This window comes from Lemur catta, chromosome 21 (genome assembly GCF_020740605.2).
Source record: "Lemur catta isolate mLemCat1 chromosome 21, mLemCat1.pri, whole genome shotgun sequence".
NCBI classification, from domain to species: domain Eukaryota; kingdom Metazoa; phylum Chordata; class Mammalia; order Primates; family Lemuridae; genus Lemur; species Lemur catta.
The window spans coordinates 27,548,343-27,574,514 of NC_059148.1; the positions used below are offsets into that span (position 1 = coordinate 27,548,343).

Here is a 26,172-nt window from a genome sequence, read left to right on the forward strand (position 1 = left end):
GGGAGGGCACGGTCTGGGAGGGGCAGAGCAGCTTTGTTAGTACTTCCTTCTGTTGAAGTGTTCCGTTGGCAATAAAATGCACTTTGACTTGTCACCAATGCCCCAGAGGGGCTGCACTTGGCTCATTTCTCCAGGGATGCACACTGGTCCCCTCACCAGGCTCTGTCTGGCTGCTCTGTCTGTACCCCATAACTTCTGCAGGTAACACTAGAGCATTTGGGGCCACAGAGAACCTCACTAGTGCTGCCAAGTGCCCACCCATCTCTGGGCAATTCAGGAGCCACAGGGCCCTCCTTTCACTCAGGTGGCCCAGAGTCAGCCACCACCCCCAGGCCAGCTCCATTCCTAAGACAAGAACCCCATGGCCTCCCCAGGGCCCCCATGGGTTGTTGACCCCTCAGTGTGTCTAAGACTACACATTTGTGACAATTCCTAAGCTTCCTGGGGACCCTGACTCCACCTGGTCTGGACTCAACCATCGTGGCCACACACAGCCTTTCTATTAGAGGACTTGCGAGTGTCCAGGTCCCTGAGTACGCGGCTGGCCCTGCAGCACCCACTTCCCCAGGAGCGTATGCCAGAGGGAGGGCTGGGGCAGCCCTGCCTTGTCCCCAGGTCACCAGCAGTGATGGAACAAGAGGACAGTGCAGGTCAGGGGAGAAAGTCACCCTGGATGGCTCCAGAGCAGCCAGCTCCTGCACGCCCAGGCGCCTGTGCTGGGCACATGGGACCCTGTGCGTCAAAGTGCCGCACACACTGGTCACTGACACAGGGCTGCCGAGATGGAGCCCGGGCCTCGGTGCCGCGCACACTGGTCACTGACACAGGGCTGCCGAGATGGAGCCCGGGCCTTGTTCTTGCACCCAAGGCGCAACAGCCGCAGAGAACACAAAAGCAAATGATTCTCTCTGCTAAATATAAACCAGCGCAAGCTGGCATGAGCTTACTGTGCTTAAATGATCCAAGGAAACTTGAGTTGGCATTTTTGAGTCCTCAATGATCAAACCTTACACTGGAGACTCCACCTCAGGAGTGCTGGGCTAGAAATCTGGAGCCTTGTGTGGCCTTGGCACCCCCACCTACTACTCACCTGGAAATTAGTCACCGGCTCTCCCTGGTACCTTTGCTCACAGAGGGAGGACCTAACAAGCAGAGCTGATGAGAAACCACAGGACTCACTGTGCAGTCCAGCGTCCTCACTGCAGGTGGGCGACAGATTCGGCTATAAAGCTTCCTAGCAGCCACTGGGAAAAGAGAAAATATGAGACACACACTGTTATAAAAGGCAGACTAATTTCTCAGGAAAAGCATCCCTCTTCCTAGCAGGAAAACCACAAACTTTTCCTGTACATCCTCATGGCACCATGATGTGCCAGGAATGGCAGCCTACTTAGAGACAGCAGTGGGTAAGCTTGCACCCACCTTGCTGTTCCTGGAGTCCTTGGCAAGGGCATCGTGGCCCAGATCAACAGCTCATCAGGGTGGCGGGCACGGGAGGGCACAGGCGCACAGCTCCTTCCAGGCGGTGGGCACACAAGGGCACAGGTGTGGAGCTCTGCACAGGAGGCAGGGCTGGAAGGGGCCCCCCTCCCAGCCTTCAGGGAAGAGCACCCCACCGAGCCTTGCTCTGGGCAGGGGCCTCTGTGTCCCCTTAAAACACCTGCCAGCAAGTCCCCAAAGCAAGATTTCAGAACCACTGAAATTTTCCCCTTTGAAACAAGCAGAGGTCCTAACCAGAGTTTCCATCGGTTGTACAGCACACGGTGGTGACCTGTGTACAGCGGCCACAAACAGCCCAAGCCCTGAGGTCCTCCTCAGCCCCCTGCTCCGGCACCGCAGCTTCGGTCCTGCAGACACGGGGTTTTTCACACACACAGGAGGATGTGCTTCTTTCTGCCCGTCATTGGCATTTATGAACAGACTCTCTTACAAAAATCCAAGAGGACAGAAGGCCCTGCTGTTAGCATCAGGGACCCTGGACAGGCAGAGCCTTCAGTCTTGGGAAGCTTTTGTTTTTAACTTCAAGAACAGTCACCTATCCCGCTGGAACTCTGATCAATGACTCTCAGAACCAAATGCATCACGAACATCCACAACCCCAGGTAAATAAGTAACAGGACTAGTATTAATAATTCTCTATTTATTAAAAAGGGTCCTATAGCTTTACAACCACAGTGCCCGATGTGGCCCTGGACAGTGACAGCAGGCCCAGCCTGGCGGCCCGCACAACATCAACACCGAGCTTGCGTCTGGCCGAGGCCCCTGCCGGGCTGCAGGCGTCCCCAACAGCAGGCCGGCAGCAGAGGTATTGGAGGTGGGTGGCACCAGTCGCTCGAGATTCACAGAACATGGCAAGCCCACCTGATTGGTGTGGCAGTGAATCATCCTTTGCAGCTCCATTTTCTTTAAAAAAATAGTTACAATAGAGTTCAAGTCCGGAAGCAGGAGTGTACAGTTATTGAGGACAAAAGTTGGTGGCCTAGACCATGGGCCACTGGGACAGACCCTGTTTCAGCTCTGCCTTGTTTCTGTCACCCTGGGTGGCAGCCAGCTGGCAGCTGGTCACAGATCGGGCCCTGGCTGCCTGAGAGGTGACAGCTGAGGGTAGGGCCAGAAGTTCCACCAATGAGCACACAGGCTTTTGTCAACAGGTGTGAGGTGCTGCTTCCTCCAGCTGGGACCTGGGATTCAGCACACGTGGCACACGGAGACGGATCCCAGAAGGAAAGGAACAGGCGGTGCAGGTTTGCCAGAACGTACCCGACACCCCCTCAATCCCGAGGGTGGGCTTTCTCCAAACCCTCCTGCCGCCCCCGCCTGACACCTGCAGCACCTCTGCACTCTGGGCCACTCGCCCCGAGGCCCAGCCACCAGCCGGCCAGAGGAAGAGAATATTGGCTAAGAGAAAGAATCCTGGTGTGAAGTGACTAGACTTTTCTTCCACCTGCAACGAAACGATGAACTGGAACAAGCCCTTCTGAGAACGCAGAGCACCCGGGGCTCTGCCCAGCCCCTTGCAGGCATCTGAGTCCTGGCACCTGGTGAAGCTAAGGCACAGCAGGGCACCCGCAGGTGTGACCGTGCATTGCCTGCACGAAAGGAAGTTGCATTCACTTCATCTGCATTTCAATCTGCTCAAAACAATGTGTTTTTTTATAAAATTTCCCTGAATGGTCTTGGGAGTGTCAAAAGAGTTTTCTTTCCGAATATAAAACAGGAAAATTACACAGGTAGTAAAAATATTGGGGGAGTGTTTCTTCACAGAAACCCTCGGGGCCGGCACTAGGTGGGAGGGGGAGGAGGAGCTGGTGACAGTTTGCTGTGCAAAGTCCAGCTCCGCGGTCTTCTCGCACCCGGGCCGCAGCTCTCCTGGCCTCTGGACACGGCCCTGGGCCAAGTGCAAACTTTGCTTGTGGCTTTGAGGCATGAGAGGCAGCCAGGAAGGGGAGGGGAGTGAGTGGGATGACCTACCCCTAACAGATTCCAGGAGCACAACGCAGCTGCGCATCGTGGCCCAGCCACGGGCACTTTCTGGGCGGCCAACAGTGATCGACCCTTACCAGGGCTGCAGTGGCCGGTGGGCCAAGACACACAGAACTGTCTTTTGAAAATAAAACAAACAGAAATCGTTAACCATGCTCATTAAATAAAGCTGCGATGGGAGGACCGTAATTCTAAATGGGAATGGGAGAGGCTTTGTTTCTTCCCAAGTGCATGAGTCCATCAACACTACGATACTCGGAAATCATCCCAGGAACGCAAACCAACAGAATGCACGGGAGGCCGGGCTGGGACCTGGCACACACAATGGCCTCAAGTGTACAAAACCTGGGCTTCTACTTCTACTTCCCCATGGACCTACAGTTCTAAAATCAGGTGGACACGCTGGCCCAGGGCAGAGCCCTCGGCACAGCAGCCGGACCTCACAGCCCCGAGTGCAGATGCGGCATGGCGGGCAGAGGGCGTCTCCCAGGAAGGATGGGGCGCCGGCGCTCACTGGAGGATGAAGCCCGGCTGGTGTGGGGGCAGCCGGGGTGGGGGTCTCTGGGGCAGAGCCGGTGGGTACGGCGACACAAACTGCGCAGAGAATCCTTGCTGAGGTGGGAGGCCCACTCGGGGGGGCAGGGGCGGACACTGTAATCCCGGGTAGGGCACAGCCTGTCCTGAGCCCATGGCGGTAGTAAACGGGGTGGCCAAGCGTCCTGCAGGCACCGGGGGTGGTGGCGGGGGGATGCGTCGAGGCACGACGGAGGGAGGCCCGCTGGCCTCCAGGGCGGGGTAGGGCAGGGAGGCAGCAGACACGGGCTCGGGCACCCTGGGTGGCAGCGGGGCTGGGGCCTGCGGGAGTCTCTGCCCCTTCAGCACCATCTCTTGGAGCTTCTCGATTTTTACTCTTCGCATGTGGGCCAGTTTCCGTTTGCTCTGATAGACATCAATGAAGGAGTCTAGAGGAAGCTCTCCATCCAGAAACTTCTCTGCCATGTTCTGAAAGAAGGCAGGAGAAGCCTGGGTATAGAGACAGTCTAGCTCCCTTCACTGTCCAGGGCACAGGGAGAAGCAACATCCCAGCTTCCACCCAACACCCCCTTTCTTGGTATCCACCCCAAGGTGCCCACACTTGCGCCACTCACTCCAGAGCCTGGAGGTCGTGGGCTCAGGCTGACAGCAGGAGCCACCACCAGGCAGAGCCACTGGGAGAAGAGGGAGGCAGTCATACTGTACACCCCGCCCTCACCGCAACTGCCAGCATGGACGGGCAGCAGGCCTGGGGGAGCCGGTCTGAGATAAAGGGGCCCTTGGCAGCCATGACCTCTGGGTCCCCTGGCCCTCTTGTTAAGCCAGCTGGAAGCCAACACCTCCCTGCTTCCTCCTAGCCACACCCTGACTGTCAGAGTTGCCCCGATGGGTCAGTAGGACAGAAACTCGCCTGTGTCTATCAGGGGCCCCCCGAGGCCTAATGGTTAATCAGATCAACAGAGCCTGATCTTGGCAGCACCCTGCCAGCCCTGACCTACTGCAACTGCACACGTGACCCTGACTCATTTCCTTATCACCTGCAAGGCTCAAGCCTCCAACACTCAGCTGGCTGCGTCTGAAAGGCTCTGCAGCCATCAGATGACTCACAGCACAGCACACGGTAACTCTGCCGCTGGCACTCATGGGTTGGTGCCGGTTCACAGTGCCACGTGCACGTGTCTTGCTGCTCCCTCAACCCCTGCCGGGCACTTTCCCCAGTCCAAAGGCCGGGCTGTTTGCTCACGCACAGCCTGCACACCTGGGAGGTACGGCCTCCTGGCCATGGAGGTGTGGCACTCACTGTCCCTGGAGGAAGGTGGCCCACTGACTGCCCAAAGTCACCCAAGACCCAGGAAAGCATGCCCCGGGGCACCTCCACCAAGGCTGGCTGGCGTCATTTACCTCAGTGTCTTCCTCAATCTTGGCCCCTTCTGCTTGAAGAAGTGCTAACAGGGTCTCCAAGGAAGCGCTGCTAGACTGTTTATCTGGAAGAAGCGAGAGGCACGAGGCGATGAGGGGCATCCAGACAGCCCCTGCTGATGACACCCACCCCGACACCTTCCCATTTCTGTCAGAGAAAGTCATTTCAACTGGAAAGGCAACAGAACAGTCACACCTACTGAGAGCCTGAAGTAAAGGCCTTAAAATCCACAAGAGGGACAACCGCACAGAACGAGTGCCCGGGCGCCAGCATAACCACGTCAGCACCCAGCGCCGCTGTCTGTGAATACGCGATGGTAACACAGCAACCCGTGATTCCTTTACGCGTCTGAGGGATGACGCGCACCAAGTACACACATGTGAAGTGCACACCTCAGGCGCTCACGTGTGTAACCCCAGCCCCTCCACCGGATCTCGCGCCGAACCTTCCCACGGGGCTCCCCCGCGCCCACCCCCTCACAGGAGCGCTGCGCATGATGAACTTCACACTGGCGGGATCAGACAGCGTGTGCCCTGTGCTGGCCTCTCGCTCAACCACAGCTCTGCGATCACGTTCTTGCAGGTACCAGACAGTTCATCAATTCATTTCTTTCCAATGCTATGCAGTATTCCATTGTGTAAATATAATTTATATACTCATCATTCTGTACATGGACAGTTAGATTGTTTCCAAGTAAGGTAACAACAGATGCTCTCGTACCTATCTTCCGACAGACACCAACGTTGTCCTCTGTGGGGTACACACCCGGGGCAGAGCGCGGACATTCTTACTTTTGCAGGCGCTGCCAGCAACCCTACCCAGGTGGCTGCACCAACTTACCTCCTGCCAGCAGCCAGGAGCCGTGCACCCTCGCCAGCGCTCTGCCAATCTTTGCACATTTCTTCACTATGGCTGGGCGTGTTATGAGAAATTTTTACTGACGTTATGGAGATAATGAGGGAATAACAGCAAATAGTATCGGCTGTCACTGTCAACCTCACTGAAGGGAATGGTTTTTAACCCAATTTGTCTTTAATCTTAAGTCCCTTTGACAGACATCAAAAGCACTCAAGACTCTGAACAGTATTCAATTCCTTTGTTTCCTCTTAACGGCTGCAAATTAAAATGTGACATTAAAGTTTCTCAGTGATGTACATTTTTCACCATTAACTCTGAGGGTCAAATGCAGCACAGAACATTTGTTGAATATCATAATTCAGAAAACTGCCTTTTATCTATGCTGTTGAGAGAAGGCTTTAGAGAGTCTTGAATTTAAAAAGTGGTTAAGTCTCTTTTCTCAACTGGTAACTTCTAACCTTCCTCCCTGACCCAACCCCTCTCCTGATAACTACCCTGAGGTACCCACGCTTCTGCCCCTGCTCAGGCTGCAGACCCCGGAGGTGTTCAGGGGCTTGGGCTGACCTCAGCAGAAGCTGCCACCAGGCAGAGCCATTGGGAGGGGCAGTCCTGCCATCTGCCCCATCCTCCCAGACCACAGTGGAGATAGGCAGCAGGCCTGGGACCCCTCTCCATTCTACATATAAACAATTTCTTCATTGTAGTAGAGTCATTGTCTTAACTTTAAATTTTTCCATACCAGTATTTCTTTCCTGGTAGGGCAACAGTTTGAAAATGTGACCTTCCCTCTTTAGTCTCAAAAGATCACCCTAAAAAGGTACCTAATTTGGTCTTCTTTATCTGATAGGCTTCAAAGAGAACCTGGAGTTCCTGGTACTTCTGGGTCAAGCGTGCTTTCAGAGTGTCCAGCTGAGGCTGGTACAAAAGGTTTCCTTCTGCCAGGCTCCGGTTGCTGGCGAGCGTCATGTCTTTGTTAAGCTGAATATTCTGTGTCTGCAAGGAAGGAACACAGGAAGATGAGAACCGAAAGTGTATGAGTTCACAGGCAAGTCCCCAGAAGTCCCCATGCCCACTCCAGGAGCATCTGCTGCCGTCTCGCTGGTCTCCAGGCTGGCACCACATGCCAGGCAGATGCTACCAGCCTAGGCTCAAGCCCCTTTGGTTTCTCGTTTGGATGCTGTTCCCTGTTCGCACAGAGCAAGGCCAACTTCCTTTCCAACATGTCTCCAGGACGGGCTTTGCCCTGGGACTCCGTGCTAAGCTTTTCCTTCAATGGCTGCACTGTGACTTGAATTCCTTACTGCTGCTGCCATTGTGCCTACAGAAGTAGACAGCTGTAAAGATTTAGAACTAGATTTTTTTCAAAGCAAATTTCTAGTGCTCCACAGGAAGTTAAAGAATCACTCTTTATCAGAGGGGGGCCAGTTGGCATAATGTCAATCAGGCTTCATAATCCGGCTTAGAGATCCAACCAGCCAGTCTGGGAGACGCCGAGAATAAATGACGTCTGCAGCCACCCGGGTCCTTCCGTCTCTCCCGTGCCAACCGCCAGCTCCCAGTCTTCCCAGCTCCCGGCTGCCAGTCTGTCAGGAGAGCCAACCTAAAGCTGGGGGAGCAGGCGGACTTACTTGCCCAAAGGGGTTTCACTCTGTCTTTTCAAGCAATGACAGGCTACCTGGCAGGTAGAGAAGCCACCTGCGCAGACCTTAGGGGTCGAAGGGGGAATGGGAGGTTTGAGAAAGAGGTAAGTTCGCTCCTAACAAAACTTAGCCGAAGCATGTTTAAACAGAAAAGCAGCACATCCGTGCTCCAGTTCCCCTTTCACTCGCCCGTGATCACCTTCCTGCGCCACAGCTGCCGCCTCACTCTCCGCACTGTTAGGTTTCCACAGCACACGATTCCTCACCCAGGGGTGGCCGCGTTTCTCATTAAGTGGTTCTTCTTCAGCCCCACCCCAGTCATCTCATTTTCCCCTTGGTATTTTCTACCACCGCACCCAGTCTATTTCTGCTGCAACTTCCTTCCCCTCAGCAGTGCGGGTATAGATTCCCAGCCACTCCTGCCCCCCACCCCGTCATGCCCATTTATTGCTCCTGCACGATTCCCAGTGTACTCGTGTGCAAATACCACCCCCCCACACACACACAAAGTGAAGAGACCCAAAGTCAGAGAACAAAGAAAAAAGCCCTTGGATCAATGCCTCCGTCAGGAGAGCCCTCGCCACCCAGCGGGAAGGCACTATTCAGCAAACACATAATCTGTAAGTCCCAGGCTGTGACAGCTGGGCCCAAGGGCCATAAAGATCAGGCTCAGCTTCAAACAGAAAGGATTTAAATTACAATGGAAAATTAAACCTCTAGCTCAACATTATAAAATAAAAGCTAGGAACATCCCCACAATTAGGGCAGTAGAAACACTCTCATCTCTTCCTGCTGCTCCTAGCAAGCAAGGAGAATTCTGGGGCTGGAAAAACTAAGTTTCACCTGGTTCCTGGTGAGCAGGGGTAGCCGCTCAGCTGCCACCTCCCCGTCCACCAGAGCAGTGCGCTCCCAGGGCTTCATACACCGAGGCCCCCAGAACCGCCTTTCCTTCCACTATTAAGCCATTTGAAAAAACAAACGAACAAAAACACACCATTCTACAGCCACTATGGAAAAGAGTTTGGCCCTTTCTTCTAAAACTAAACATGGAAATACCATATGATCCAGAAATTGTACTCCTGGGCATGTATGTCAGAGAAATGCAAATTTACGTTCACACAAAAACCTCAGCGTGAATGTTCAGAGAACATTTATTTGTGACAGCCAAAATCTTAAACCAAAGTCTTTCAATGGGTCAACAGCTGAACATACTGTGGCTGTCCACACGACAGAATACTGCTCGGCAATAAAAAAAGGAGCAGGCTATTGACAGGCATGGAAATTTGCATGAAGCTCCAGGGAATTATAACATTAAGTGAAAAAAGCCAATCCCAAGGGGCCACACATGCCATGATTCCACGTATACAACATTCTTGAAATAACAAAACTACAAAAATAAAGACTAGCAGTGGCTGCAGGGGTTGTGGCAACCTGAGGGATCCCCATGGTGAAGGAAACGTCCCCATGTTCTGCATCCTGACAGTCTCAGTGTCAATACCCTGGTAGGGTATCGGGAGTTGTACTAAAATCTCACCAAATGTCACCACTGGGGGAAACTGGATGAAGGGGACATAGGATCTTTCTGTATTCTTTCTTTCTGGGTTTTTTTTTTTTTTTTTTAGAGATGGGGTCTCCCTATTTTCCCCAGGCTGGTTTCCAACTCCCGGGCTCAAGCAATCCTCCTGCCTTGGCCTCCCGAGTAGCTGGGCTTACAGGCACACGCCATTGCAACCAGCTAAAAGCACTGTTCTTTAAAGCCAGGAGCTCAAGAAAGGGTGGCTCATTTGTTATTATTGTTAATTTAGGGCTTTTGAGCCTCAGAGCAATCAGAGGGGGAGACAGAGGGAGGGAAGACACCTTGATGGGCTCCGACATGCTCCCGTTTTGAACTAAAATGAAAGGGGTGACTTCTTTGAGGCCTGTGAGGCAGGGAGAGGCAAGAGGGCTCCCCTTTCGCGGGACATCAGATGTACCTCTCCTGAGACTGCGCCTGCAGGAGTGACTGGGATCCATGAATAGGTATTTGTGTTCTTTTTTTAAGAGACAGGGTCTCGCTATGTTCTCCGGGCTGGTCTTGAACTCCTGGCTTCAAGTGATCCCCCTATCCCAGCCTCCTGAGGGGCTGGAATTGCAGGCATTTACCATCACGTCCGCTCTCTTTCTTACAACTGCATGTGGATCTACAATTATCTCGAAATAAAGTTTAATCATAAATAAATAAACCAACCGCTGCTGAGATCTTTTTTCCCTGCTAGTCTCATCTGATGGATGTTGGGTGTGTTCAAGGCCACAATCAGGACCAGGACTTGGGTTCCTGCTCCTAGACCCACTGCTCTGTGTACTCTGTCACTCTAACTTCAATCAATTCTTTGTTCAATAAATATTTCCTGAGCAACTATCATCTGCCAGGCCCTGAGTCAGGCACAGAGGATTCTGAGGAAAAGGAACACCTCTTCTTGCGTAAACTGAGTCAGCACAAATGGAACCAAACTCGGCAACCCTGATCTGTGAGGCCCTGCATGACCTAGACCCCCTGCCCCTTCCTGGTCAGTTCTGAAAACACAGGCCTTGGGTTCATCCCCACAGGGGCCTCCCTGACCATCCTACCTAAACCAGCAGCCACCTCTGTCATAGCGCCCATTTCTGTGGGGGCATTAACTGCCACCAGGGAGTGGTAATCTGTTCTTGCTCCCTGTCTTCCCCACTGGAATACAAACCACACACTTGTCTTTCGCATGCCAAGAACCTCATACACTTTACCACTCAGTAAAGATCTGCTGAAGGAATCAGAATCCCCCTCCAACTCCAAAAAAGGCAAAAGTCACTCAAAGGCAAATCCGGCAAATAAGTTAGGTAAGAAAATGTGGAGTAAAAAAAGGGAGTTATGTTTGTCAAGCAGTAAGTGCCTCAAATCCTTTATGAACTGGACGGGCTCCCTTAACAACGTCACTTGACAGCAATGGTTTGCAGCTTCAGCTGTACATTCAAATCGCCACGGGGTGGCGGGGGGCTGTTAAAAACCCCAGTGCCCACACTAATCCCAACCTTCATCAGTCAAACTCTCTAGGAGGGGCCCAGGCATGGTGACTTTTTTCAAAGCTCCCAGGTGATTCATACAGATAAGCTGAAAACCACTAATTCAGTTTCACTATAAAATGCATATACAAAAAAAAAAAAACCTTATTTCCATAGGGTATTAGTCAAGTCAAAATCACTTGTCCTACATAGTAGAAAGTCCTAGAAGAGAGGAACACAAGGAAGCATAGGCTTTAATAAAAAGGCAATTCAGGCTGGGCCCAGCAGCTCATGCCTTATAACCCCAGCACTCTGGGAGGCCAAGGCAGGGGGACTGCTTGAGGTCAGGAGTTTGAGACCAGCCTGAGCAAGAGCAAGACCCTATCTCTACTAAAAATAGAAAAAAATTAGCCTGGTGTGGTGACACGCACCTGTAGTCCCAGCTACTCGGGAGGCTGAGGCAGGAGGATCACTTGAACCCAGGAGTTTGAGGTTGCTGTGAGCTAGGCTGACGCCACGGCACTGCAGCCTGGGCAAGAGTGAGACTCTGTCTCAAAAAAAAAAACAAAAGACAATTCATTTGCATAAGATGCATAAAGCCAGTCACCAGCCAGCAAAAGAGACCAAATCAAACTCCAACTGACAACTGTTATACTGCTACAATTTTTTATATCCTTTCAGTATTCAGATGCTTTCATGTAATAGAAATACCGGTCAATTCTAAGTGGTCACCAAGAGCACACCCACAGCACCCTCCAGGACAATGGCAACATGGACAATGGCCAGGACGTGTGTGCTTGAAGAATAGGAGCTGTTTAAGCACTGGATAAAGCTCTTCCAATACTCATAACTGCCCCAGAACACACGTTTGATGCTGCATTCGATGTAGAAAGACTTTCCTCCTCAACATTCCTTTCTGTTGTTCTAGCTGGGAAACATGGGGAGGAAACACCCAGCCTTGTTCATTTGCAAAGGAAAGGTGAGCTGGCTGGGACAGGACTGGGAGCCCCTACTGGGCGGGGCAGCACAGGCCACTTGGCAAGGCCCAGGTGGCGGCCACTCTGGGTGACAAGCAGCACTCTCCACCATTCTCAGGCTGATCCCAGCCTCAATGTCTGTGACCAAATCTGTGCAGTCTATCTGAGAATGCTTAGAGAGGTATTTTAGGGACCACCAGACTAAAAAACCAGACAGAAGCTGCTCATGTCCTTGTCTTCGGGGTAGGTACCAACAAACACCTGAAATTGAAAACAGCACTGCCGACCTCCTGACATTTCTCATGATCCTTTTCCTTAACCACAGAGAAGTCTTTTCAGGAAATAATCTCTCTGTGGTAAAGAAACATTTTTATAAATGTCCTCAGTTTCACTTCAGTTTCCTTTTCTTCTCAAAACCAAAGAAAAACGAGATGCCTACTAACGGCATCTGTAGCAGCGTCCCATCGTATCAGGTTATCTCTGCCTGTCTAGCGCAGAGCCGCGGGACGAACGTCTGCCTGAAGTTCACACGGCAAGCCCACGAATCGTGAGATTTTTTTTTTTAAAACTTCCCTCTTTCTACCTTTAACTATCATAGTGTTTGATTCATTACAACAAGAATGTCTAACTTTACAGAAAAAGTCATTTTTTAATTAAAAAAAACCTTATTAGATATTAGTACAATCAGAAGGGCAGAGGTTCTAGAAAAATAAACTGGCTTTGTTTTTAAACAAAAAAGAGAGAGAGAAAAAGTATCTTATATATATTTGTCTAGGCAGAAATGTGGAGATCCCTTCCCTCTTGGGGTGCTCACATTAATATTACCTACATGTGTAGTTCTCCCAGAATGCACATTCTATCTCAAACGTACGTTCATTATTTATCTTGGCTGGAGGAGTGTGGTAGAAAAGAAAGAAAGAAAACAGATATAAACTCCCCTCTGCACAAGCAACGGTTACAGATGAGAGGCACACAGGACTGGGACGGGCACAAGAGACTGCCTTGAGCCCTGCTGGCCGCGCTGGTCAAGGGTTTGGGTTTCTAGTGGATGCTTTCCAAACCAGACACTTCCACAATGTGAAATTTTGATTCAAGCTGGCCACAGTCTGGCTTCTTCATCTGTAATTATAATTGTGCTTTCCTCAACACCGAGGCAGTCAACCCTGGCCACACTTCCAAGCTCAATCTCTTGCATGTGCTAACTGGAAAAAACTAAACTCTGTGAAATAATTTAAAGAAGTTTATTCTGAGCCCATAAGAAGGACCCTGGCCTGAAGAACACACTCTTAAGAGGTCTTGAGAAACTGCAGCAGGGACAGCTAGGTCACAGTTTGGTTCTACATATTTTAGGGAGTCAGGAATTGCAGGTAAAATCATAAATTAATACATGGAAGGTGAACATTGGTTTGGCCTGCAAAGGCAGGACACCTCGAAGCGGGAGCTTGTAGGTTATAAGCAGGTTTGGAGATTCTTTAATTTGTATTTGGTCAAAGAGATAAATGCCTGGGGCCTGGCCCAGAAAGGAATGTTTTAAGTTAAGATAAGGAAGTCTGCTAATCATAGAGGAGCTACAACATATGCTCACTCTCAGTGATCTGTTAAGCAAACTGATAGCCGGCAGGTGTGACTTAACCTTTGCCCTGCACTGTCTTAGGTCCTGTTCTGTTTGCAATTCGGTACCTCACTGCCAGAGAGTCAGTCTTATGACCTCTATTTTAGCATTAATGCTGGTCAGTTGTAGTGTCTAAACCCTAAAGGGACGGGGTACACAGAGGTGTGTCTGACCTCCCTTCCCAGCACGGCCAGGAACTCATTTTTACGGTTTTTCTGGGATCCTCTTGGCCAAGGGGGCCCATTCAGTCAGCAGGGGGCTTAGGATTTTATTTTTAGTTTACACATGAAAAGATGCTCATAGCAGTCAGTCCCTTATTCCCCCTTCACACTCTACTATAATCCTTATCACAAATAAGTACCTGACATTATTAAATTATGTTATCAAATTTAAACAAATGAATGGAAATTCTTAGTATTAGAAGTTCTTCAAATGCTCAAAATCCACTGAATACTTGGAATTTGGGCTGGGTTATTTAAGGTAAAAATAGAGGTATGCCTTCTCACCTACCACCATTCTCAGAAAGCCTAGTATTTTTTCAAAGTAAACAATCACAATCCACAAGCAAAACATTTTGTTAGACAACAAGCAGAAGATCTAAACCTGGCAGATAAAATGCTCTTTCCCCAGGACTTCGCTCAGGCTGACTACTCAGCCTGGAACACTCTCCTGCCACAATCTCTGCTGCAAACTCCACTTAACCAAGGCCCTGGCAATGACTCTGAGCCTTTTCTAACCTTCCCCCAGCCCCACACAAAGCTAGACCCTCCCCGGTGGGCACTCTCTGAGGCCCTCCTTTACTGAGGTGTAATTCACACACCATACAATCCACTCGGTGAGCACAAACATGCCACCCAATGGGGTGCCGTGTATTCACGGAGCACATCTCTGGTTTTACTGTATTCGTATGGTAGTGTTCTGTGCTTGTCATTCATCCAAAAAAAGGTTTCTTCAAGCATCACCACGTACTGGGTAGTGAAGGCAGAGAAGTGAACAAGAAAGGTGAGGTCCCTGCTCTTACGAGTGTGCGTCTCATAGACAAATTAAATCGAGAGTCACAAAATCTGTTACCGCTGTGTCATGAAGGAGAATATCTCCTGGGAGTGACGGGGTACTTACAGTGGGCTGAATGGTGGTCCCCCAAAAGATATGTCCACATCCTAATCCCTGGAACCTGCAGATGTGACTTTATTTGGAAAAAGATCTTTGCAGATATAATTAAGTTCAGGATGTAGCGAGGAAGAGATCGTCTCTGATTATTTAGGTGGCCCTAAGACCAATGGCGAAAGTCTGTTTAAAAGACACGCAGAGGAGAAGGCCCTGTGAAGGTGGGAGCAGAGTGATGCAGCCACAAGCCATGGAAGGCAGCACCCACCAGAAGCTGCAAAGGCCAGGAAGGATCCTCCCCTAGAGCCTGCAGAGGGAACACAGGCACCTTGATTCTGGACTTCTGGCCTCCAGAAATGTGACACAGTAAGTTTCCATTGTTTTAAGCCACACAGTGTGTGGTAATTTTTTACAGCAGCCATAAGAAACTAGTACAGTGCTGGAATCTTCCACCTGTCCTTAAAAATCCACTCTCCATCCCGCTCTGTGACCCAGGAGCCAACTGGCCAAACTATTAATTTACTGACCCCTTCAACGGGCCACTAGATCTCTGGCTCTGGCTGGGTTCAGCAGTAGGGACTGAGGGTAGAAGAAGGGTGAAATGGGGCAGGTGCTTTGCTCCCTGGGGAGTGGCTGCGGATGGGCCACACCCTCCTTCCCTCCATCCATCCAAGGCAGCCCTGTCGCCATCTTTGGGTTCTCCACGCCAGGCCCTGTCCTCAGGCCTGAGGTGAGGAGGGCATGGCTGCACCAGCCCTTCGGGCATCTCTACACTGCCCTCTCCGTGTAAAGAACCCCCTTTTCCAACTCCTCTCAGATCCCCCAAGCTGAACGTACAGTGTCTTGCCAGAGCTTGGTTGATATATTAATAACTGGAACGGTTTTCCAGATGAAGTGAAATGATATCCCTTTTGATGAGGACTTTAAGCCCCTTAAGAGCAGAACCATGTCTTATTCATTCCCCTGTGTCCAAAACCTAGCACAGCACCCAGGCCAACACAGGTGCATCACTAAATACTTGCCCAATTTCAGCCATAAGAATCTTTTTTTTTTTGAGACAGAGTCTCACTCTGTTGCCCAGGCTAGAGTGCCGTGGCATCAGCCTAGCTCACAACAACCTCAAACTCCTGGGCTCAAGCAATCCTACTGCCTCAGCCTCCCGAGTAGCTAGACTACAGCTACTGCGCCACCATGCCCAGCGAATTTTTTCTATATATTTTTAGTTGCCCGGTTAATTTCTTTCTATTTTTTAGTAGAGACGGGGGTCTCACTCTTGCTCAGGTTGGTCTCGAATTCCTGACCTTGACCGATCCTCCCACCTCGGCCTCCCAGAGTGCTAGGATTACAGGCATGAGCCACCACACCCAGCCAGCCGTAAGAATCTTGTTGGCTGAGGCCTGAGGCCACTACTTGTCAATTATTGTTAAAAATCTTACTAAACTCTTCTGAGGATTAGCCTCTTTAAATGTTTATAATAAATTTTTAAACAGTAACATTATAGATTACTGTTTATTATTACAAACAACCAGATATCCACTGGGAAGCTACATGCACTCTTAGTTTACCACAGCAGTGGTAATGGCTGGGCAGCGAAATGTAACGGGAAAAATTAAGATCATGACAATGATGGCTGTAAGGCAAAGCTACCCATTTCTGTGACAAAACATGACACACTTCAGACACAAGCTGACTTTGTGCAATCCCTTTCTCTTCAGCCGAAATTCAGCCCTTTTCCACTTAGAGAGCAGCTGCTGTCATGAGAGACTTAAAGTAAAGCCACTATAATTTACACATGTATTTTGAAAATCACTCACAGGCTCCCAGCCTGGACTGTAGCTCATCATGGCCACAACCATCCATACAGTGGCCGGTTGGTTCATTCATTCATTCAAGAAATACTTAGCGGCCGGGCGCGGTGGCTCACGCCTGTAATCCTAGCACTCTGGGAGGCCGAGGCGGTGGATCGCTCGAGGTCAGGAGTTCGAGACCAGCCTGAGCAAGAGTGAGACGCCGTCTCTACTAAAAATAGAAAGAAATTATCTGGCCAACTATAAAGCTACATATATAGAAAAAATTAGCCGGGTATGGTGGCGCATGCCTGTAGTCCCAGCTACTTGGGAGGCTGAGGCAGCAGGATCGCTTGAGCCCAGGGGTTTGAGGTTGCTGTGAGCTGGGCTGATGCCACAGCACTCACTCAAGCCCGGGCAACAGAGCAAGACTCTGTCTCAAAAAAAAAAAAGAAATACTTAGGAAAGCACCTCTCTGTGCCAGGCTCTGGGGAGATAACAATCAAAGGGTGGTCTGGACCCTCAGAGTCTCATGGTCAAGAGATCCTCCCCCTACATAAGGCTCTGAGAGTTGCGCATTGCCCAACTCCAGGGGGCGCCATTCACTCTGAACTGAAGCAGCGCAGCCGCTACACACAGACTGCATCTGATCTTCAAATAAAAAGCAAGAGAGAGAAAAAGGGAGAAATCAAAACTAATGTGACTTTAAAGATTAAAATAAGACAAATTACTGGTGGCGATCTGAAAACTTCACCCCGTCAGCATCTTCCACATTTCAACAATAATTGCTAACATTTATTGAGCATTTATTGCATGACCTTTTCCTCTCCAGATAAAATTAAATTCAAAGTTATCTACGATACAAAGATGAAGAATGAAACAAATCTTAGCTTTTGTACTACTCTACCAGTGGAAACGTTTGGATTACATTTAGACTTTAAATGAAGCAGGCTTACGGATTAGGTGATAAAGAAGGCTGGCATGCATTCAGCCAGGTTAATCGCATCTCCTTTTGTTGTACTACACTTGACTTATCTCACCAATTAATTTCAAGGTAAATCTCACCAAAGTCACATGCAATTTGAGTCTGGGCTTTATATTAAAGGTTAGGTTAGAAAGCCCAAATTCACCTTCATTCAGTAAAAAGATCTTGCCAATGATAAACTAATTTCACCACAGTCTTCAATTGAATCCAGGCTTTCAAATGAAGCCTGTAATCCAAGCCTTCAGTATCCTAGAGGTGTGTTGTAAACATAACCTCACGTGGCTTAATTCAATTAAAATCTTCAATTTTGCTGAAAAAACTTAACCATTGTAAGTTGGACTGTTAGAAATGCTGACAAAATTAATGATCTGAAAATACAGTTAAAGAATTGGAGAACATTATGAAACTATCCTAAAATACAACAATCCCGGGGGCTGTGTGAAACCATCTCCAAGGCTACAGCCTACTCAGGAAGGAAATTTACCAGCTGCTTATCAAGTGTTCCACCAAAACAACCCACTCAACAAGCACACACAACCTGTGACTTTGAACTATCAGATTAATAAAGATAGTTATTTTTGATTGTAGACATCAAAATCCTCCTTGTTGAAAAGAAACTTGCTCCCCTTAGAAAGGAGCAGATAATGGGATCTAGGCTCAAACAATCCCTTCCATATGGAGCTGCCTCCATGTGAATCTAAAAATTAGTACGTCATTCACTTTAAGTGTAACCAGCCACAGAAATGCAAAAAGCTAGGCTCAAAAATAAAGGGCTTGTCCTAGGCAAGAAATAAAGTGGTCTCAGGACACACAATTTTACAGTTTTCTGGTTCTGGCAGGCACGACATACCAGAGTTTGGTTTGGTTCTTCCTAGAAGACTTATTTCCTAATATTCAGAGAAAAAAACCAAGCTCTCCCCACTTCTTGGACTTATTTGGATAACAGTGTTAATAATAAGTAAATATAATAACAGGAATGAACAGTTCTGATAACTGGCACATGCTGGAAAATGTTACTCTACTATCAGTAGTACCACTGGCCTTATAGTAACTGTGGACTGGGGGTGGAGGAGGGGAGGAATGAGGCTGGGAAGACAGGATGGGGCATGCACACTGATCACAATGTTAACTGCCTTTGTCCCTAGTCTCTGAAAAGCAGGCGGAATTGTCACACTTGGCCTTCCCCTAGACCCACTGAATCTTCACAGAACCCCAGCCCCCATGATCAGAAGCATAGCTGCTGCGGAACTGAGCAGTTTGGCTGAAGTGCACAAATGCTGAACATCTTAAAGGTGTCCATTTTCTCTTTTAAGGTAAAGGTCTTTTCTTACAAGAATGGGTCCTTTAGCTCACATTCCAAAAGTTCTTTTTCGCACAAACCACATCCTTTCATGTGGCATGAGAACTTCAGACACTGGACAAGCAATGTGAGAGCAGAATCCTTCTGGAATTCTTCATTCTTCCCAATCTAGTCCACACCTAATTCACCAGCAAAGTTATCAATAATTCACTCTTTCCAAAGCACTCAGTGTACAGTTTTCACAGAGAGAATTTTCTCTTTCATTCGTGGTTCATCAGTTGCTACAGTATTTAATGAAATCGCATAATTACCATAATAAAACCAGAATGATCAGGTCAAGGAGCCAACATTTGACCTTCAGTAAGTGTGCAACTCCAGTGTGGGAGCACAAATGCCCAGACACCTGGTCATGGCAGGGAGGTGTCAGTCACTGTATTTAATCGAGGGAATGGAGCCACAATTACTAGAACACTTAGTTAGATGAAGGGAGCTCAATTAATAGTTTCTACGGTAATTTTAAAATCAAGAACCTCCTCTCCACTCCCACCAAAAAAACAGTCTAGGGAAGCCAGAATTTTTTTTCCTTTTGAGACAGAGTCTTACTCTGTTGCCCAGGCTATAGTGCCGTGGTGTCAGCCTAGCTCGCAGCAACCTCAAACTCCTGGGCTCAAGCAATCCTTCGGCCTCAGCCTCCTGAGTAGCTGGGACTGCAGGCATGCGCCACCATACCCGGCTAATTTTTTGTATATATTTTTAGATGGGCCGCTAATTTCTTTCTATTTTTAGTAGAGACAGGGTCTCACTCTTGCTAAGGCTGGTATCGAACTCCTAACCTCAAGCGACCCTCTCTTCGGCCTCCCAGAGTGCTAGGATTACAGGCGTGAGCCACCGCGACTGGCCCAAAGCCAGAATTGTTAAACTCTGATTTTCTTATTAGTGGTTTCTGGCCAGAATCAACAACCAAAACATTCATTTGTTTAGTAAAAGCTCAGGTTTTTTTTCCTCATCTCTATTTCCTTTTAACCACAATTTCAAGAAATTCATGTCTGAAAACTTTCTGGACTAGTCTTTACACAGGAGCAAATGAGAAAATGCCTATCCAGGGACCTCGAACTCATGCTTATTAAGATTATATCTTTTGGCCAAGTGAGGCCGCTCACGCCTGTAATCCCAGCACTGTGGGAGGCTGAGGTAGGAGGACTGCTTGAGGCCAGCAATTTGAGACCAACTCAGCAAAACGGTGAGACCCCACCTCTACCCAAAAAAATCTAAAAATGAGCCTGGCGTGGTGGTGTGTGCCTGTAGTCCCAGGTACTCGGGAGGCTGAGGCAGGAGGATCACCTGAGCCCAGGAGTTCAAGGTAAAAAAAAGACCCTATCTGTTGACAATTTTCCTTTTGCATATGAACTTTCCAATACCTGACTCAGAATTGAGTTCAACAGATAAAATTTACTCTCACATGACTGCAACTACTCATCTTCTGTTCAGTTTAAATGAGAAAATGCTATCTTGGAAAAATCTAATAATGGGATTTTTTTTTTCAGTCTGAGATTAGTGAAAGGAGAATCAGGTACTCTACGTTATTCTACTTAAATTTCATAATAAAACACCATATAATCATATCTGATGTTGGGAAGCAGATATTCTACCTAAAAGAACTGCCTAGATACTTAAGGCTTAACTCATTAAAAAAAAAAGTTAAATGTTAGTCACTTTATCAGATTTATTCTTAACGGATTCCAAAGATGTTAACTGCATTATAACTTATGACGGCAAAAAATAAAAGCACCTAAATATCCAATACGGAAATGGTTACATAAATTATGACATATCCACATGATGAATTATCATGTAGCTGTTAAAAATTATGTCTTCTGAGAATAAATATTCTGATAAAAAATAAGAAAATGCCCCAAATATAGCTTTAGGTTAAAACAAACAAACCAAAAATACAAAAATGCTATGTCAGAATCATCCCAATGGAGGAAAACAAAAAACCAAAATGTTTTATTATGTGATTATATTTTTCTTCTTTATAGTTTTCTGTATTTTCCAAATTTTCTATTATAAACATGTAAAAAATATTTTTTAAAGGTTTGATTAGTTGGGATCAGAAATAAAAAATGCTGTATAATTCCCTGCCTTCTTAAATAGAGTACATGAAACTAAGGGAGGCTTTTCTTGATGATAATGAATTGTTGCTATGAATACCATTACCAATATTCCTGGGAAGCAGATGGACACATTTATCCCCTAAACAAGCATTTGCCAAAATATTCTCCAGAGATGCAGTCTCATGTGATTCTCTACCAAGAGGTCTGGGATGGAGTAAGTTTGAGAATGAGAAATACTGGGTATTCACACCCTTCTGGAGCTTCACCACCTACCCTGGCAGGAAGACAGAGACAAAACAAAACCCCCTTTTAGCTGACTGGTTTCCCAAGTACACCTACCATGGAACCCTTTTTAATGCAATCACCATTAACACACACAAAACTAGGGTTCTAAGGGAAAAACTACCCTAAATTAAATGCCCCCAAACCACTGTATTAACAACAGAAAGAGCTTCTATTTATTGGGTTCTTATTATTGCCAAGCGTGGTATAATAAAACAGTTTACAAACATTATCTTATTTGATCACCAGAATAACTCAATGAGGATGGTATTATTAACTCCCATTTTAAAGATGAGGAAACTGACATTTAGGAAGGTTAAATACTTGCCCCAAAGTTTCCTAGCAACCCAAGCCTGTCTTAACCACTATGCTTAAGAGTTCACTTTCCAGTTTTTGTGCAGCTTTTATGATGTTTGTTGCCCCTTTTTCTGTCATTTATTTCTTGATGATGTTACTGGCTCTACTAGTTTTTCCCTATACCCTTTTAAAATTTGCCACTGACAGATAAACCATATGGCCAAGTGAATTATTGCTCAAACTGTATACAAAGACTCTGCAGGCTTTGCTATGAGTCCAGCCATGTCCTTGAAGTCCGGTATTTTGGCTGCCCAAGATCACTTTTATCAGTCATCTTTCAGCCTCCTAACTGACCTCCCTGCTTTCTTATCCCCTCCAATCCATCCTTCCCAGGGCTGCCAGAATCGTCTACATAAACGGCAAGTGTGACCAACCACAGCATTCCCTGGCTTCAATTCTCCAACAGCTCCCAGACTAGAGGATCAAGTCCAAGTTCCTTAACAGGCACATGAAGCCATTTGGTCCCTTCTTGCCCCTCCAGCCTTGTCCCCCACTCTACCCTGCCCGGGCCCCTATGCTGCGGCAAAACTTGTATTATTCCTGTGCACACTCTCCAGGCTTCTTTCCTCTGTGCCTTTCTTTGTTCCTCTCCCGTGCCTGGCAGCCCTTCTCCCTCATTACCTGATTAACTCGAACTCATCCTCTGAATCACAGCTGATGAGTCATCCATCTCCTCCAGGAAACAGTCCCTGCTGACCCCAAACCCCCTAAGGCTTGTGATCCCCCCACTAGAGCGTGTAGGCATCACTGCCGTTTCACACATACATCGTTTTATGAGATCGGGTTCTGTATACCTGCACGATCCTGAACCATGGAAACTGTGGCTTACTGGTTTCACATCCCCAAAGCGGTACTCAACAGGTGCTCCATAAAGGTTGGGTAAATGAATAAACTTCCTTGACCTCAGCTGTGTTCACATTCATGAAAACAGCAGTCTGACGGCAAACGTGAATTAGCACTGTGTCCCTCCACCATCCTAGACACTGGGTCACCGATGTAAATATAACGTCAAGGTGCCATTAGTTAACCTTGAGATGATAAAAGGTTTGATTTAAAAGCAACATTAACTATGACACTGCTTGAAATATAACAAATTATTCAAATATCCACTTTTCACATAAACTCTTTGACATAGTAATGAACAATGTTCCTCACAATTCCATGACAAATACTTTTAAAAGCTTTCCCTTGACACACTGTAATGCAACCTACAGACAAAGCTAAAGGCGCCCCTCCACTTCCATTCTTCCGTAGGAAGAAATTCTACAAAGAACGTTCCTCTGCTTTTGTACCACTGGGTAAGACCGTTTTCCTGAATAATGATGCACTCTGTAAACTCACATAGCTGAGGAAGGAAATAAACCAACGGACAACTCCTGTCTCAGCATATTCTGAGCTGCAGTGACGAGACTACCTTTGGGAACAGTGGCTGACACCCAGCTCTTCCTAGATAACCTTGAACTGCGTACCTGGCATGAGTCCCTATAGCAACATTCTGCTACAAATACTGTAATAAAAGCTAAATAAGCAACCAGGTTGGCATTCCCTAGCTCAAAAGCACCAGCATTCTGCACATGGCTGGTGAGGTTCAAACAGTGCAGTCTACTTTGGGCTTCCTCTTCCGGCCAGTCTACAACAGGATGTTAGGTCATTGGACTCGTTTCTCTCGTTTCTCCATTTCCTTCCAAGGCACCTCTTTCCTTCTCCCAACCCACTGATTACTCCTGCTAGTCTCTCAATCCTTTATATTCTCCTTGACTTCAACAAGCACTTGGGGAGGTTGGCTCAAGTTTGTACCTCCAACCAGGCTGTTCCCAAGCTCCAGAACCACATATTTCCAACTGCCTGCTGGACAGTGTCGTGGGGTGGTGCCCTGCCTGTCCCTCACTCCCAGCCTAGCATTCTCTCAATGACCTCCCCCCCGAGCCCCCTCCCCACTCTCAGCTCCTTCTCCTCCTCACTTCCACTTGAAGCCCGGTTATCTGCGCTCACTCAGCAGCATGAACTGGGCACGTTCTGTGTGCCAGGCAATGTGCCGGGTACCAAGGACGCCAAGATAAATGAGACAAAACGGAGCCCGCAAGCCAGTTGGGGACACAGGGAAGTGACTTACAAAGTGTGTGTCAAGTGCCACAGAACAGGTATACAAAGAGGCTAAGGGACTATGTGGCCGTGACTGAAGAGGGGGGAGAGCGCTTTGGAAGGGAAAGCTGATGAGCTTCTCCAGTTGGTCAGCAAGGGAGGGGGAGCGGGGAGTGAGTCCAGCTAGCTGCTCTGCCTCTCCTCTCCCCAACCCCAGCTCAAATCCTAATTTCTTCTTAACCTGCACTTTCACTTCTGCCTCCAGCCCGGTCTTCCTGAGCCTCCCTACGTCAATCCAGCCCACACTCTGCTGCCAGATTAATCTTCCTAAAGTGCAATCTAATCCAATTGCTTCTCTGCTCCAAAATGGTCACAGAAGCTCCTTGCCACCAAATTAATTGCCATGGAGCTCACACCCTGGCACTCCGCCCTCACCAGCCTTATTTCTTGTCATTTCCCTACACATAAGCAAATCCCGTCTGGCCAAATAGATGAGAACTCACTAGTCGTACAACCTGTCCCCTGCTTTCCTGCCTCTGTGCCTGTGCTCATGCTGTCACTTCCTCCTGAGCCCCCATTTTTGTCTATCAAAATCCTACTTAGAAAAATAAATACCTAATCCAGACAGTGGCTGGGGGACATGAGGAAGTACATGCTCAGGAGAGAGCACACAGGGCGGGGGTGAGGTGGGGCTTTTCATTGGGTTGGTAGTGTTTACTTCCTAAACTGGGTGGCAGGCACACAATGTTGTTCTTCATATCATTCCCTATACCCTCTGGTAGGTATTACTGTATTTAACAATTTGTTTTCTAAAAACTTAGCCACCTACCAAAGTCTGTCTCTTACACTGGGAACCTAAGCCAGAGAGCTTTTTTTCATCTGACCTTCAATGTCATTTATAATTCACATCTGGCTTTTTTATTCTCTTTTTTTAAAAATGTGGTAAAGGCCAGGCACAGTGACTCATGCCTGTAATCCCAGCACTCTGGGAGGCCGAGATGGGAAGATCGCTTGAGGCCAGGAGTTTGAGACCAGTCTGAGCGAGAACTCATCTCTACAAAATATATGAAAAACTAGCCAGGTGTGGTGGTGTGCACCTGTAATCCCAGCTACTCAGGAGGCTGAGGCAGGAGGATCACTTGAGCCCAGGTGTTTGAGGCTGCAGTGAACCGTGATCACACCACTGCAACTCTAGCCTGGGCAAAAGAGCAAGACCTTGTCTCTGAAACAAATTAAAATGTGGTAAAATATATATGATAAAATTTACCATTTTAATCATTTTTTAAACATTTTTTGTAGAGACGGTCTCATCCTATTGCCCAGGCTGGTCTCCAACTCCTGACCTCAAGCAATCCTCCTGCCTCAGCCTCCCAAAGTGCTGGGATTACAGGCGTGAGCCATGGGGCCTGGCCCATTTCAACCATTTTTAAGAGTACAGTTCATTCACATTGTTGTGCCACCATCACCACCATCCATATCCAGAACTCTTTTTATCTTCCCAATGTGAAACTCCATATCTCTTATTCTCTCTTGTTTTGTAGATATTTGTGTACTTGGTTTATTCCCAAATTACAGTATAGGGATTATGCCCTACTTGTGTTTCTATCCTTTACAATGCCTTGCACATAGCAAGTCCTCAACAGCTGCAGAACTGAAATGGAATGTTCTATTTTGGCAGCAAGGATACTATGCCTTTTAGCCAATATTTACTAAGTGCTCACTCTGTGCTAGGTACCATGTTAAGCATCTTAGATACTAATCTCATTTAATCTACCCAACAACCCTATGAAGTAGGTTACTATTATTATCTCCTTTATTTCCAATGAGGAAACTGCAATTAGAAAGACTGAATGCTTGTCAAAGGTTGCACTGCTGGTATCAAAAGCCAGCAACCACTGTGCTAGGCCACCCCCACTGTACTTTCAGTAAATGTAAAAGAAGAGCAATTAAGTAAATTAAGTGGATCAAATTTCATCTAAGCCAGTCTAACAATTTTAAAAGTCTCTTATTAAAGAAAGGGAGCTAGCCTGGGTGCGGTAGCGCAAGCCTGTAATCCCAGAATTCTGGGAGGCTAAGGCGGCAGGATCACTTGAGGCCAGAAATTCAAGATCACTTTAGGCAACATAGTGAGACCCCGACTCTACAAAAAAAAAAAAAAAATAGCCAGGTGTGGTGGCACACACCTGTAGTCCTAGCTATTTGGGAGGCTGAGGCAGGAAGATCACTTGAGTCCAGGAGTTGGACGTTACAGTGAGCTACGATTGCACCATTGCACTCCAGCCTGGGAGACAGAGCAAGACACTGTTTCTAAAAAGAATTAAATAAAAATTTTTAAAAAAGGGATCTAGCCTCTATTGAATGCTTCCTCTGTGCCAAGTATCCTCTCCACCTGTTATGACACTTAACCTCACAAGAGTCCTAAAAGGCAGGCATTATTACTATCCTTGCTTTATAGGTGGAGAAATGAAGCACAGAGTTTAAGTCCCTTAAACAAGGTCATGCAACTGTTAGTGATGCTCTTTCCTTGAAATCTTGATGCCTCCTCTAAAAAAAAGATAAAATGAGATAAAGCTGAATTTCAGAAAATATTCCTGGGCACAGTAATTTTTTCTCAAGAGT

The 26,172-nt window shown here is 47.7% G+C and overlaps 1 protein-coding gene and 1 long non-coding RNA gene across 2 annotated transcripts in view; one reads left to right on the forward strand and one right to left on the reverse strand.

Moving 5' to 3' along the window:
* Positions 1-10: 10 nt before the first annotated feature.
* On the forward strand, positions 11-3,176 carry LOC123626107. The gene is made up of 2 exons (XR_006730742.1): positions 11-2,102; positions 2,652-3,176. It is a non-coding gene; the product is annotated as an uncharacterized LOC123626107 (long non-coding RNA).
* Positions 2,126-26,172, reverse strand: part of VPS37B (VPS37B subunit of ESCRT-I) — a 28,727-nt gene continuing 4,680 nt past the window's right edge. Inside the window, exons 2-4 of the mRNA XM_045534928.1 lie at positions 7,117-7,288; positions 5,419-5,501; positions 2,126-4,485 (exon numbers count right to left, since the gene is read on the reverse strand). Coding sequence (XP_045390884.1) covers positions 3,994-4,485; positions 5,419-5,501; positions 7,117-7,288 — 747 coding nt within the window. The 3' untranslated portion in view covers positions 2,126-3,993. The remainder of the gene's footprint in view (positions 4,486-5,418; positions 5,502-7,116; positions 7,289-26,172) is intronic.